At 42.9% G+C, this 12,178-nt stretch overlaps 2 protein-coding genes across 8 annotated transcripts in view; both read left to right on the top strand.

Moving 5' to 3' along the window:
* The window catches only part of PIK3C2A (phosphatidylinositol-4-phosphate 3-kinase catalytic subunit type 2 alpha), a 63,503-nt gene extending 59,360 nt beyond the window's left edge, over window positions 1-4,143 (top strand). For 6 of the 7 annotated variants that reach the window (XM_062000347.1, XM_062000348.1, XM_062000350.1 and 3 more), the window contains 3 exons: window positions 192-301; window positions 530-655; window positions 1,199-4,143. In XM_062000347.1, coding sequence (XP_061856331.1) covers window positions 192-301; window positions 530-655; window positions 1,199-1,381 — 419 coding nt within the window. In that variant the 3' untranslated portion in view covers window positions 1,382-4,143. The remainder of the gene's footprint in view (window positions 1-191; window positions 302-529; window positions 656-1,198) is intronic. The other variant, XR_009819100.1, reaches the window with a different exon arrangement.
* Window positions 4,144-4,493: 350 nt separating this feature from the next.
* Window positions 4,494-8,654, top strand: RPS13 (ribosomal protein S13). Its single transcript, XM_061999343.1, has 6 exons — window positions 4,494-4,585; window positions 5,021-5,069; window positions 6,529-6,607; window positions 7,432-7,601; window positions 7,837-7,937; window positions 8,577-8,654. Exons 1-6 carry the CDS (start codon window positions 4,563-4,565, stop codon window positions 8,608-8,610), a joined length of 456 nt encoding a protein of 151 aa, XP_061855327.1. The 5' UTR covers window positions 4,494-4,562; the 3' UTR covers window positions 8,611-8,654.
* The last annotated feature ends 3,524 nt before the right edge of the window (window positions 8,655-12,178 follow it).

Raw genomic sequence — 12,178 nt, 5'->3', positions numbered from 1 at the left:
TGTAATACTGTTTTCCAAGTTGGTTCTTACAAGGGAATGCAAAAATCCTTAAAACCTCTGGAACTAGAAATAAAACTAGAATCTGAACTCAGCCTAAGGCTTGTATTTTTTTCCCCCACACACAAGAAGTCAGTGTAGTACTGATGAAAATGTAAAATATGACAGACGAAATAATAGTATATTTTTTTCAGATGCAAGTCCATCAAGTCCTACCTCAGGCAAAGTGGGAGGAGAAGTGAAGTTATCCATATCATATAGAAATAGCACTCTATTTATCATGGTGATGCACATTAAAGACCTGGTAAGTAGAGACACTGAGCTTACTTCCAAAAACTGTTTCCATTTTGTCAGTTACCTTCATGAGTTAGGTTGATGCAGGAATGGTGGAACTATATCTCTTCCTCCAAATTTTCCAACTGACAACTTTAACTGCTGCCTTGAGTTGGCTTGATTGCAAATTCTAGATGCTTAAATATTCAAATGGTATGTACTAACTAGTTTCCAAACTTGTCTTGGTTTTGGATTGTAGGTTACAGAAGATGGTGCAGATCCAAACCCTTATGTAAAAACATACTTACTTCCAGATACACACAAAACATCCAAACGCAAAACCAAAATCTCCCGGAAGACAAGAAATCCAACTTTCAATGAAATGGCAAGTTTAAATTTAATGTGGTTAACTCCCTATGGTTTGCTATTGTTTCTTATTCTAAGCAGTACTTAAAATATTGTATAAAAAAAATCTGTGAGGATATAGAAATGGAATAGGAACTTGTTTGAAAACAAAACAAACTGAAAAAAAAACCAAACCCACAAAAAAAACCCCCAAATGAACAGAGGAGTTAAAAGTACTTCTGCAAATATGCAGACATTTCTCAGACTGACTCTGTGGAGGGATGGGGAGAAGGAAAGGAAGCTTAACTAAAGATCCCCCTGCCCTGGATTCACTGATGAATCATGTGGAGGAGAAGGAGTTCGGAAGTAACATCTGAAAACGCTGATCCTTTTAAACACTTAACACTGGGAGCTCATTGGGCGCTCAAAGTAAAATACAGATTCCATCCTCTGAAAAACAGACATGCTGAATGGTCATAATGTGCAGTTAAGACCTCTGCCACTGGCTGGGCACTCAGAAGGAAGGGTGATCTGTGTAATTTCATTTGAATAACCAACACATTCTTGGCTTCTTATCTTCTAGCTTGTGTACAGTGGATACAGCATGGAGACTCTGAAACAGAGAGAACTTCAGTTAAGTGTGCTCAGTGCAGAATCATTACGTGAGAACTTTTTCTTGGGTGGAATTACACTCTCACTAAAGGACTTCAACTTGAGCAAGGAGACTGTTAATTGGTACCGACTAACTGCTGTACCCTATCTGTGAACTCATTTCTGCACCTGAGTAAGACCAGAACAATTATATTCACGTGTGCTTTGAGCATCTTCCTACTTGAAGATAACATGTGCATCTTAAAATAAGAGACTCTGCATTTCAACAGATATGTTGGACCAATGTTCAGGTAGCCTAATTTTGAGGACTTCTAGACAACCCGGTCTATGCTTAATGTGATATTATCAAAACATTGTGAATGTTTTGAGTTGTTGGTAAAGAAAGGGGTTTTTTAACCATCTGTGAAAGAGAAACAGTTTGACCATGCTGATGGGTCAGACAATAACTTAATAATTAGGCCTGTGGATTCAGTGCATTTTTGCTTTTAATTTAACTGTGTTGTGTCATCCATGGCATGATGCTGGAGAACATCAAAGAAATGACATTTTATGATTACATTCCCACTGGTAACTATACATCACAGAAGCAGTGACGGGTAAAATATTGGTGACTTCACCTACACCTGTAGAAATGAAGGTTGAAGGGCTGAAAGAATTCCTTAGCGTTGCATTTAATCCCAGATTCATGCTTCTCTAAGACTTATTGGAGTGAATGCCAATAACAGAAGTTGTAAATAATGGTGCCTTATAATTCAAATGCTTCTCTTTTACCTCACTTCTGGTATTTAAATATGTACACATGTTAACTTTCAGCTCTTTAAAAAAGGGGAAATGTTCTCACGTTTGATACCTTGCAGGTCCTACTGGAAGTCTTTTCCTGAGATGTGTTATTTACAAATAACATCACCTACACTGATCTTCATACCTTATTGCATACAGATTTTTTGTACCCCATCTTCTAACCATGATCTCCAAAAACTGAAGACTGCCTGATTGTGGTGCCGTATGAAACATGCCCAGCTTCCCAGTGTTTTGAAATATCTTGATTTCTAGAACTTTCAAATACTGCAGTCATGAAATGTGGAACACATTCAAACACTAAATCCAAAGTGGCATTTGAAGCTGTACCTTCAGGTAAAGGATGGCCTCTAGTTAGAAAGCACAAGTGCTGGCAGAATTGTAGGATAGAAATGAGCTGCATTAACAGAGCTTTGAGAGAGGAACTTGGTCACTTTATTTCTAGCAGTTCACAGCAGCACTGTTTCTCACTCCCAGTAAGAATTCCACTCGAAGTACTTAATTCCAAGGAACTATATTGTGACAGCAGAGTATAAATGTCACTATCTCCTGTTAATACCACTGGTTACTTAATTAGGTGTTTCTGTACTAGAGGTATAGCCTTTTTACTCACCTTACTTGGTGTTTATATTCTGTCTAAACCAAGTTGCACACTTTTCTTTTGTACTAAATCTTGAAGCAAGACAGACTATCACCACTAATTAAGACTCGAGCAAAATTTTAAAGTATAATATGTACCTGTGAATGACGACACAATATGAGGAAAGCCTTCTATATACCCAACGCTAAAAACCTGGTAATCTGATTTTCCTTCCCCTGCTACTGACCAATCTCCCTTCACTACAGAAGAGAGAAGTAAACTTGAATCTCCTGGTGCCTAAAATAGTCACGGTCCAATTTTGTAGGAATTATTGCAAATAAGAAGTTAAGAACATCTTGAATGTTAGAAACTGGGTTGAGAACTAATGGGCCCTAACAACTCCCAGTTTTATTAGGCCTCTTCTGTGTATTTTTCATTTAGTATATAGCCTGTAAATAATAAACTACATAACTAACTCAATATATTTCCTGCTCACTTGATGCTTTTGAGACTTACTTCATTCCATCATTAGAATCACAAGTCACTTAAACACAGGAAAGTAGACTACTGTTTTTGTGAAACGTTCCGTTGTGAAATAAAATGAAAGCAATATGTACTGCCTTTTTTGCAGTTTGCTATTAAAGCACAGTGTCTTACAGCACAAAATATAAATAAACTAAAATAATTTTTAAAATGATTTGCAGTTTTAACAGTTGTCTGGTTAAAAAAAACAAACAAAACTCAATAGTACTGTATTATTGTTTAGCACTTGTCCTGACTTCTGATTTAATCTTCTTCATAGCTTAACTCATTTTTGTGCCTTTCCCTTCCTTTTCAAAATAGTCACTGGCTGGAGCTTTCTATGGTCATGGCTTTTATTGTATCTGGGGGATCTGGCCTTGGCCTCTCCTCACATGTAGAGGAACAACTCAAGCTTACACCTCTTTGCACTATTCTCAAGTAAGAAATGATTGTTGCAATAAAACTTTAATGTACTACAAATGAAAAAAATGGATGTGAAAGATGCTCAATTGAGATGGAATTTACCAGTACAATGCTTGAAAGCGTAGTTTTAACTGCTTTTTATATTGTTTAATAAAAAGAATAAACCCTTTTGTTGGACCTGCAGCCAGAAATATACTTGCCTATACAGACCGTGGTTTGGTGTTTCAAAGTAACAGCTTGCGCTAAGAGCTCCTCCTTTTCTCTATTAACCTAGAACTTTGCACTGAAATGTTTCTTACAGCCTTTTTATGACGTCCAGCTCTCTGTCTCTGACGCAGCTGGGGCCTTGGATAGACGTTCGGGCTGGGTAGAACTCCTTCCCCCCACTCCCCCCTGCTCTGCACTTCGACACGGTGACTCAGCTCACGCCAGCGGTGATGACACGCAGGGAGAGCGAAGCGTTTGCCTCCCTTCGTCTATACAGCTGTAAGAATCAAATACTTTAATTAAAGGAGGTCGTTAATAAAGGTGTGCAGTCCTGGCCTCGGCCCTGCCCGTACCAAACGGGTTCAACGTGGCTCAGACACTCTCCTGTAAGTACATTAACCACCACTCTGAGTGAAACCCCAGGGTGTGCCGTGCCTGTCTTCCCCGGCCCGCACGTGCTGGGGATGGGGCGGCCCCTGAGGCCGCGGGCACCGCGCGGCGCCGGGGAGCGGGAACGCGCTGCAAGCTGGGCCCTCGCGCGGCGGCGGCGGGCGCGGCGCGGGGCCGGAGCCGCGGATTGGGCTGCGAGCGGGGCCGGAGCCGCGGATTGGGCTGCGAGCGGGGCCGCGGATTGGGGGCGGCGGGCGCGGCGCGGGGCCGGAGCCGCGGATTGGGCTGCGAGCGGGGCCGCGGATTGGGGGCGGCGGGCGCGGGGCGGGGCCGGGCGCGGGGCCGCCCTTTCCTGCGGAAGCGCGGCGGGAGGGGCGCCGCTTCGCCTGCCTCCTTCTTTCTCGCCGTCGCCATCATGGGTCGCATGCACGCTCCCGGGTAAGCGGCGGGGCCGGGGCACGGGGAGGGGGCACAGGGCCGGCCCGCGGCTGAAGTGGGTGCTGAAAAGACGCCGTGGATGGGGGTGGGAGCAAAAAGTCTGTTGCGGGAGCGATGCGGTATGTGTGGGGCCAGAAGGGGAGGCGAGTAGCCGTGGGGTATGGCGGCAGTGGGGAAAGCCTGTGCTGAGGCGCGGGTTCCTTTGGCCGGCCCCGGAGAGGGGCACGTTCCCGATGCCTGGGCTCCTGTTCTCGGCGTTGTCCCGGGGCAGGCCGTGCAGCGGCGGCCCCGGTTGCAGGGAGGCCGCAGGCCGCGCTCCTTGGCTGGGTAGGGCCCTGCAGGAAGTGTCCGCAGCCGGGAGCCGTGTGGCAGGGCCGGGGCGGCAGGCGGGCTTGTCCAGTCCCGCTTAGCTTGTGATCTGCTTTTTCCTCACAGAAAGGGCCTGTCCCAGTCAGCTTTGCCCTACAGACGCAGCGTGCCAACAGTAAGTATCCTCCCGTACCGTGCGCATCCCTCACGGCAGCTTAGTAGAGCCGAGGAAGAGCAATACAGCAAGCAAATCTGTCACAGAATCATAGATGGAAGGGGTCTAAAGTATAGTCTGATAAAATGCTACTTGCCTGAGGGCTTTAGGATACCGAGGATGCAAGAGTCGTTTCCTTGTTATAGGATTTGTTGAGTAAAAAGATATCTTCGGACTAGATGATCTTTCCAGGCCCCTTCTAGCCTTGAAGAATAGTGATACTTTTTGGTGATACTTTTTCGTCTTTGTACCTCTCTTCAAGTGCTGGTTCAATTACTTTTCGTCTGTATGTTGATAATTCATGAAGATTAAGTTATTCCCTTAATGTCAAAGTTTGCTTGTTGCCACTGTGTAATAAACTAATTGTTTTCTAAACTCTTCCCAATAGTAATTTGCTGCTCAGGGCGCTAACATTGTAACATCAGCATGTGCTTAGTTCACTCAAAGTCCTTCCACTTCAGGGCTTACCTGTCAGCTAACCAAGCTTCATTTGTCTTTCTTTATGAGACTGTGTTTTAGAGGATTTTTTTTTTGGCAGAAAAATAAATTTGTGTTGCATGTGGCAATGCATGTACTGAAAAGCAGGTAAACAGAAATGTTAAAGCAAAAAAAGCATAAATAAAAGAATACTGTTTAAAGTAAGATAATGTTAAACTACTTGAAGTACGGCTCACGGGTCAGTACTTAATAATTGCCAAGATGCTCAAACACTAATGTAGTTTTGCTTAGTTTTACCTATATTGTCTTTTGATTTGTAATCTTTAGAGCACTTCCAAATACATTTTTTTTGCTATGCTGCTCTATTTCATAATGATAGAGTATTAAAAAGGGAAAAAAAGCCTTAGCTTTTGTAGCTCGTTAAAAGAGTGGGGGTTACCTAGCGGGTCCTCCCCTTGAAAATCACAGAAGCAACTGTGCACAACTTCACATAAAAGTAGTAGATAAGGTACAATCTTCTTTGAGTAGATCCATTTGTTTAATTTCTTTTGATTACTTTGTATACTTAAAGTCTGGCTTTCATTAATCTTGAGGTGTTTTACTAAGAGATAGCTAAATAGTTTTTGATTTTGTATTTCTGTCAAAGGCCCAAATAAGAGTTTTTTTCTCAATGGTAGTGGATTTTTTTCCTCTGTAAATTTGTATTCATGCTTCCAGTGTGGCAGTTAAACAGATGATAAAGCAGCTGATTGGAGGCTTTTTTCCCTCACCTCTGCTTTCCTCCACCATGTCTTGCTAGTCCTATATGTTCACAATATCTTAAAGTTTCTGGATCAGTAGAAGTACAATTTCAGTTCTTGATTGCTTTTCCAACAGTGACAAAGCATCTGTTTTTACTACTTACAGAGAAATTCTGTGTAGCTAACCTATATCTCTGTATTAAGAACTGTTAATGGTTGGGTTTTTTTCTAATTTTCCTTAGTGGCTGAAACTTACTTCTGATGATGTAAAGGAACAGATCTACAAGCTGGCTAAGAAGGGCCTGACTCCCTCGCAAATTGGTAAGGCTTACCAATCCTAAAGGGAGACAAAATACATTTTTCTTACTGTAATAATGCAATTGTTCCTTCAGCCTGTCTTAGGTAACATGAAGAAAATCTAGGTTTTCTGATATACCTGTGTATTCACTGTCAAGATACCACAGAAAATGTCATCTGCCTCATTCCTGCAAGGAGCAAGTAGTTGCGGGCTTTTAGGCAGAAAATGTGAAGCATCTGTTTACTCTTACAACCTGTTGCTAGGAATATCCACTAACAGGTGTTACAGGGAGGTTTTCTCTGCCCAGTTTCTTGGAGATAAACTTGACGTCTCATCTCTGATGCCAGCAGCCTTATGTTTAGGAGCTTACTGAGGCAGGCACTGTACAGAGTTCAGCTCTGTGCTTATGCATACATAAGTGTAGGCTGCTACCAATGTTTGTGGTCATCAGCTATGCAGTGTAATCATGTGCTGCATATACTGGACATTTTTTAGAGTGAAGACATCTGTGACATCTTTGTTAACCGTAGAGAAAAGGATGAAAGAATGCCTAGCTCTCGTGAGTCCTGTTGAACATTTCCTAATAATACTGCAGCACTCAGTATGTTAAGCTGCCTAAATATAGGTTAGTGGTGGGTTAGTTGTCTGTTAAGTGCAATCTGATAAAGTGCTTCAGCTTTGGTAAGTTGCATCTTGCATACTGGTTGTCTACCACTTGTCGCAGTTTCCATCAGACTTTCAATTTAGAGAAGACCATTTGGATGTCTTGTAATTGTGAGGTTAGTTTCAAAAGATTTGTTTGTGTGAGGTTTTTCTTTTCAATGTGATGTGTCAATGTTTGTTCCAGGTGTGATCCTGAGGGATTCCCATGGTGTTGCCCAGGTTCGCTTTGTTACTGGCAACAAAATTTTGAGAATCCTCAAATCGAAGGGACTGGCCCCAGACCTTCCAGAGGATCTTTATCATCTGATTAAGAAAGCTGTTGCTGTTCGCAAACATCTGGAGAGAAACAGAAAGGTAAGTGCTGATTTGGGTAGATAACTCTCTGGGTTTGGTTTTGTTTTTTTTCCAAATAGTAGTTCATTTACAACTCTTGGTGTACACCCTGTTAGCCACTGCCTTTTAGTGGACTTAGGGCATTGAGGAGACCTTTTGTTAAAGGAGAATGGTCATTGTACTTAGAGTACAACTGAATTGAACATCACTGACAAGCCAATGTAGTGCTTGGTTGTAATATAACTTTCTTTTCAAGGATAAAGATGCCAAGTTCCGCCTGATCCTGATTGAAAGCAGAATCCACAGGTTGGCTCGCTACTACAAAACCAAGAGAGTGCTGCCACCCAACTGGAAGTAGTAAGTCTTCTGTTACTATTTTCACTGAGGTATCATATGTTTTATAAACAACCTGCTGGGACTGTTATTGGAAGGGCAAAAGGGTATCTGGATCAGGCATGTAGGTAAGTAAACCAGGCAGCAAAGAACAGGCAGTTTCGTTAATATTAACTGGTAAGTTAATGGAACTTACTGCTGGGTAAAATGACTGTCATCACACTTCGAGAAAATAATCATCTCATGAGTGAAGTCTAATACTTTGTACAAACTGCAGTCTGGTGCTTACTCAGTAACTTTTATAATTGATGTTGCTTGAAAAATTGAGATGGCTTAGCTGTGGGAAAAATTAAAGTAATTGATAGTTTTTCTCTAGGAAAATTCAGCCAATGTAGGACAATTCCCATAGATGTCCGAGTGGAATCTCTGAAAAGACTCAAGTGTAACTCGTCAGATACTTGAGTGTTTAGTTTTGTGCTGTTATCCTTGTATGTATTTTTTAACAGGAAGGGTGAGATATTTACTTATGAAAATTTTAGACAGGTAGTGATTAAGGTCATGATTGTTAGTGAAAGCTTTGAGCTGAAGCACTGTTCATGGCAACTATTTTAGAAAACTGCCTTTGCAATTAATATTTCTCTCTCTCTCTCCTTATCTTTTTAGTGAATCCTCGACAGCTTCTGCCCTGGTCGCATAAGAGCTGGCTATGACTTACTGAAACAATAAATTTCCATCAAATAAGCTTGTGTTGTCTCTAAATGGTTGGTGTCTTAGAAACTTTTGACCCTTTCAAAAAGCTGCATGTAAATGGACAATTTTCAAGGTGGAGCAGATGTGTGGCTCTCATTTCCAAAGTGCTGACCTGCAGTGTCAGATCTGGGCAGTGGTTGTTGCTGCTCTAGACCAGCTGTGTGGTTTGTGTCTGTGCCTAAACTGGATTTTTGATCTGGTAGTCTGAAGTTCTAGTCATTCTGAAGACCTAGTCATTCACAGTAAACGTATTTTATTGTTGTTGGGCCATGCATGGGGAAGAAAACTGACAGAAGAAAGAATTGAAAGTGCAGAAAGAATTAGGTGGGAGGAGGAGGGAAGTAAAAGGGGAAACAAAATTGGAGAGGTTGATAGAATCATTGCAGGTAATGTGAATCTGCCTCATGTGCAGAAAGCTTAAGGAGATCTGAACCAGTTCAGGATAGTGACTCTTGCTGTCATTTGTAAGTAATTGGAAGAACAATGTAAATACAATCATCATTTTAACTTTGCTCAGATGTGACTTTACTGAGGTACTTTCCTCTAAAATTAAGTGACAGTGGCCGTGGTGTGGTCACTGTTGCTGAGATTGTGCCTCCAGATTCTGTATAGCTTTGACTGTATGATTCTTGTGAATTGGTGATCCTAAAGAGTTGTCTATATGATGTGAAGGTGATGAGAGATGTGAAGAACAGACCAGTAGTGTTTTCACTTTGTAGGAGAAAGTTACAAATGGAGTTATTCTGAGCAGCTGTGACTGGTGTGACTTGGTACATCACTTTTGCCATATCAAAAATAGTACATTTTGAAAAGCCTGGACTTTTTTATAAAATGTAGTAGCTGCTTTCTAAATTGTAACCAGTGGAACCTGGTGAGTTCTGGATTTAATTTTGCAGAAAGGCAGAATTCCTCTGCCCTGATTATGAAGCTAAATATAGGCATGTGATTAAGGCGGTTTTACAGGCAAAGCACTGCACTCCAGTTGAACTCTGAAGCACTGCTGTCTGGTCCACAAATTATCAGTCTCCATATGTTGTAAAAATACTTGCTTTTGTTTCTGGAAACTTCTGGTGATTATTTGCCAGCATCTATCAATGATAACTACCTGTTCTGGGATGCAGATGTGATAACCAGTTTTGTGATACCAGAGAAGGTGCTGTCAATCTTTGGGGTTGGAGGGTTGCCCTGAGAAGCACACAGACGCTTTTGCTGCTCGTTGTTCTAAAGTAGCAGCTTCATGTATATAACGAAAGTACCAGCAGATGGCACTTGGAAACGGGAGTGGTTTTAAAAGTAATACACTGCAAGGAGTGCCACCTAGAGATAAGTGTCAATGCTGATGTCCAAGCCAAGGAGCAAATGATGTATTAAGAACTAGAATAATCCTTTATATGTGATGTCGACTGATAGAGTGGTTTTAAGCACAGTCTTGTTGAAGCTTACAAGGTTTTTGTATTGCATGTTCCTGGACTGTTTTGGTCTGAACACAATCTTTAGTACCTCTTCCAGCACTGATTTGGTGGAGAGGCCAAAGGTGGGCTGTGCTGTGCTCTGGTAGTCACCCATCCAGTGGTGCTGAAAGCAGCTGACTGCCAGAAGAGGGAAGAGCAAGAGATGTTACAGTGATGGGATCTGCCATGCAGGAACAGAGAAGGGAAGTACCATATATATGATTGCCGTGTGGTGTACCTTAACCAGGGACAAATCCTGAGCTTGCAGTAAGGTTAGATGCAGACATTGAAGGCACTCCTCAGGACACCATATTTGCAGCCTGTAGAATTTAACAATGGATTGTTAAAGAATTGTACATGTGCATAACAGTACAGTCAATATATCTACTGCTTACAAGTCATACAGGCTAACTTCATTAAGCTGTCTGTTCTCATTGAGATTGTCAGTCCCTTTACCCCTTTGGTTACCAGAAGCTTACACTATCAGACAAACTGATTTGCCCCAGAGCACACGGGTTATCTGCTCAGTATCTGATATAGCCCACTGTTATGGGTGCCTGGCCAGGTGTGGAAAGGAGCCAAACTGGAGCTAAGGCAGTGGCAGGAGGAAATCCTTTCAGAGGCAGTGGGCATCTGCAAAGCATGGTACCAAGCAACAGGTCTGAGGAATGCAGTCCAACTGTGGGGGTCTGGGACCAAGAGGAACATCATCCTGTGGAAGCAACATGTAGATTGACCATCTGAGGCTGTGATGTGAGACTGTGCCTAGATCAGAGTAAAGCTCTCAGGTAGTCTCCCAAGTCTCCTACCACATAGCAAAGCACCAGGACTGCTCCAGGCAGCTCGGGACTTGAGATGCATCTGCCTGGTGACAGTGCTGGACTTTACTGGAGTTGGTGGGAGTCTTTCCTGCTGCTCCATACAGGTAGAACTGCTGTTAGCTGGAGAGATGTGGTAAAGGGAATAAATCCAGATTTGTGGGTAGTTGCCCACAGTTCTCTGTATAAACCAAGCACAAACTGCCTCTGCCATGTGGTCATCTCCAGGCACCACTTTTTATGGTTTCTTTTGGCTTGACTTAACCTTCAGAAGCTACGTTCCTCCTTCTGCCTCACTCCCAGCAGCCTTTTCTGAATTTCCACTGTTGCCTTTTCCTCCTGCAGTACTTTTTGCTCTCTCAGCAGATATAAACCTGAGTTTTAGTTTGTTTGGTGTTTTTTCTTTCCCGTCCCAGAGCACACTGCAGAGAGGAGCTTCCAGACTCCTCCATGTCCAGCTCTCCTGGCCCCTCTGGCGTGCCTGCCCTTCCTCCTTCAGAGAGGAGCAGCCTCAGGGCCACTGCCTCCTTGGTGAGCCACAGGCCTGGGGCTCCCTCAACAGCCACATGGGCACACGGTGCGTGGCTGCTTCTGCCACGCTTGTTGGTGTGAACCTCCTGAGAGACCCCAGACTTACCCGCTCTGCAGCGCGTGCTGGGCTGTGGGTATATGGTAGAGGCTACTTCCCTTGGCTCTTCAGCAGCTGGGTGTGAAGGCTGGCTGCTGGGGCACCCTCTCCTCGAGCAGAACCCTGGTAGCCATGGTTCTCCACTCCCTGGGAAAGTTTGCCACAGGGTTTCAGGAAGAAAATGATTCTTACAGCTGAGTCACTGAGAGTGGTAAGGAGAGAACTAGTTTCCTTCAGGTCTGAAGCATCAGGTTCTCCACTGGATGTGGGACAAGGACATTCTTTGGGTTATAGGTTGTTTTTTTCCATGCAGATGCCCAGTCTTTTCTAATCGATGCTTTTTCGTAGGAATGCAAATGTCTTCTCTCTTGCTTTGCTCTGCCCTTGGCCTGCACCTTCTCACCTCGCAAATTTTTGTGTTAAGTATTTGTCCTGACATTTCTGGCTGTGTGTTTGAATTTCTGTTAAAGAAATTTCCCCTTTTCTGTTTGGATATTGGGTTTGGGTTTTTTTTATTTGCAAATCAGACAAGCCACTTTTCGTTTCTTTTGGTGATAGGAGTTTAGGTTACCCTTATTTGAGTCAGCTAGTGTGGCATTCAAATGTCTCAACATGTTT

This window comes from Colius striatus, chromosome 7 (assembly GCF_028858725.1).
Source record: "Colius striatus isolate bColStr4 chromosome 7, bColStr4.1.hap1, whole genome shotgun sequence".
Taxonomy (NCBI): domain Eukaryota; kingdom Metazoa; phylum Chordata; class Aves; order Coliiformes; family Coliidae; genus Colius; species Colius striatus.
This window is presented reverse-complemented; position numbering and strand designations above follow the sequence as displayed.

Coding starts and splice junctions, on each gene's coding strand:
- RPS13 (XM_061999343.1), top strand. CDS start 4,563: ATGGGTCGCATGCACGCTCCCGG. Junction 6,608..7,431: donor CCTGACTCCCTCGCAAATTG/GTAAGGCTTACC, acceptor TGTTTGTTCCAG/GTGTGATCCTGAGGGATTCC. Junction 7,938..8,576: donor CTGCCACCCAACTGGAAGTA/GTAAGTCTTCTG, acceptor TTATCTTTTTAG/TGAATCCTCGACAGCTTCTG.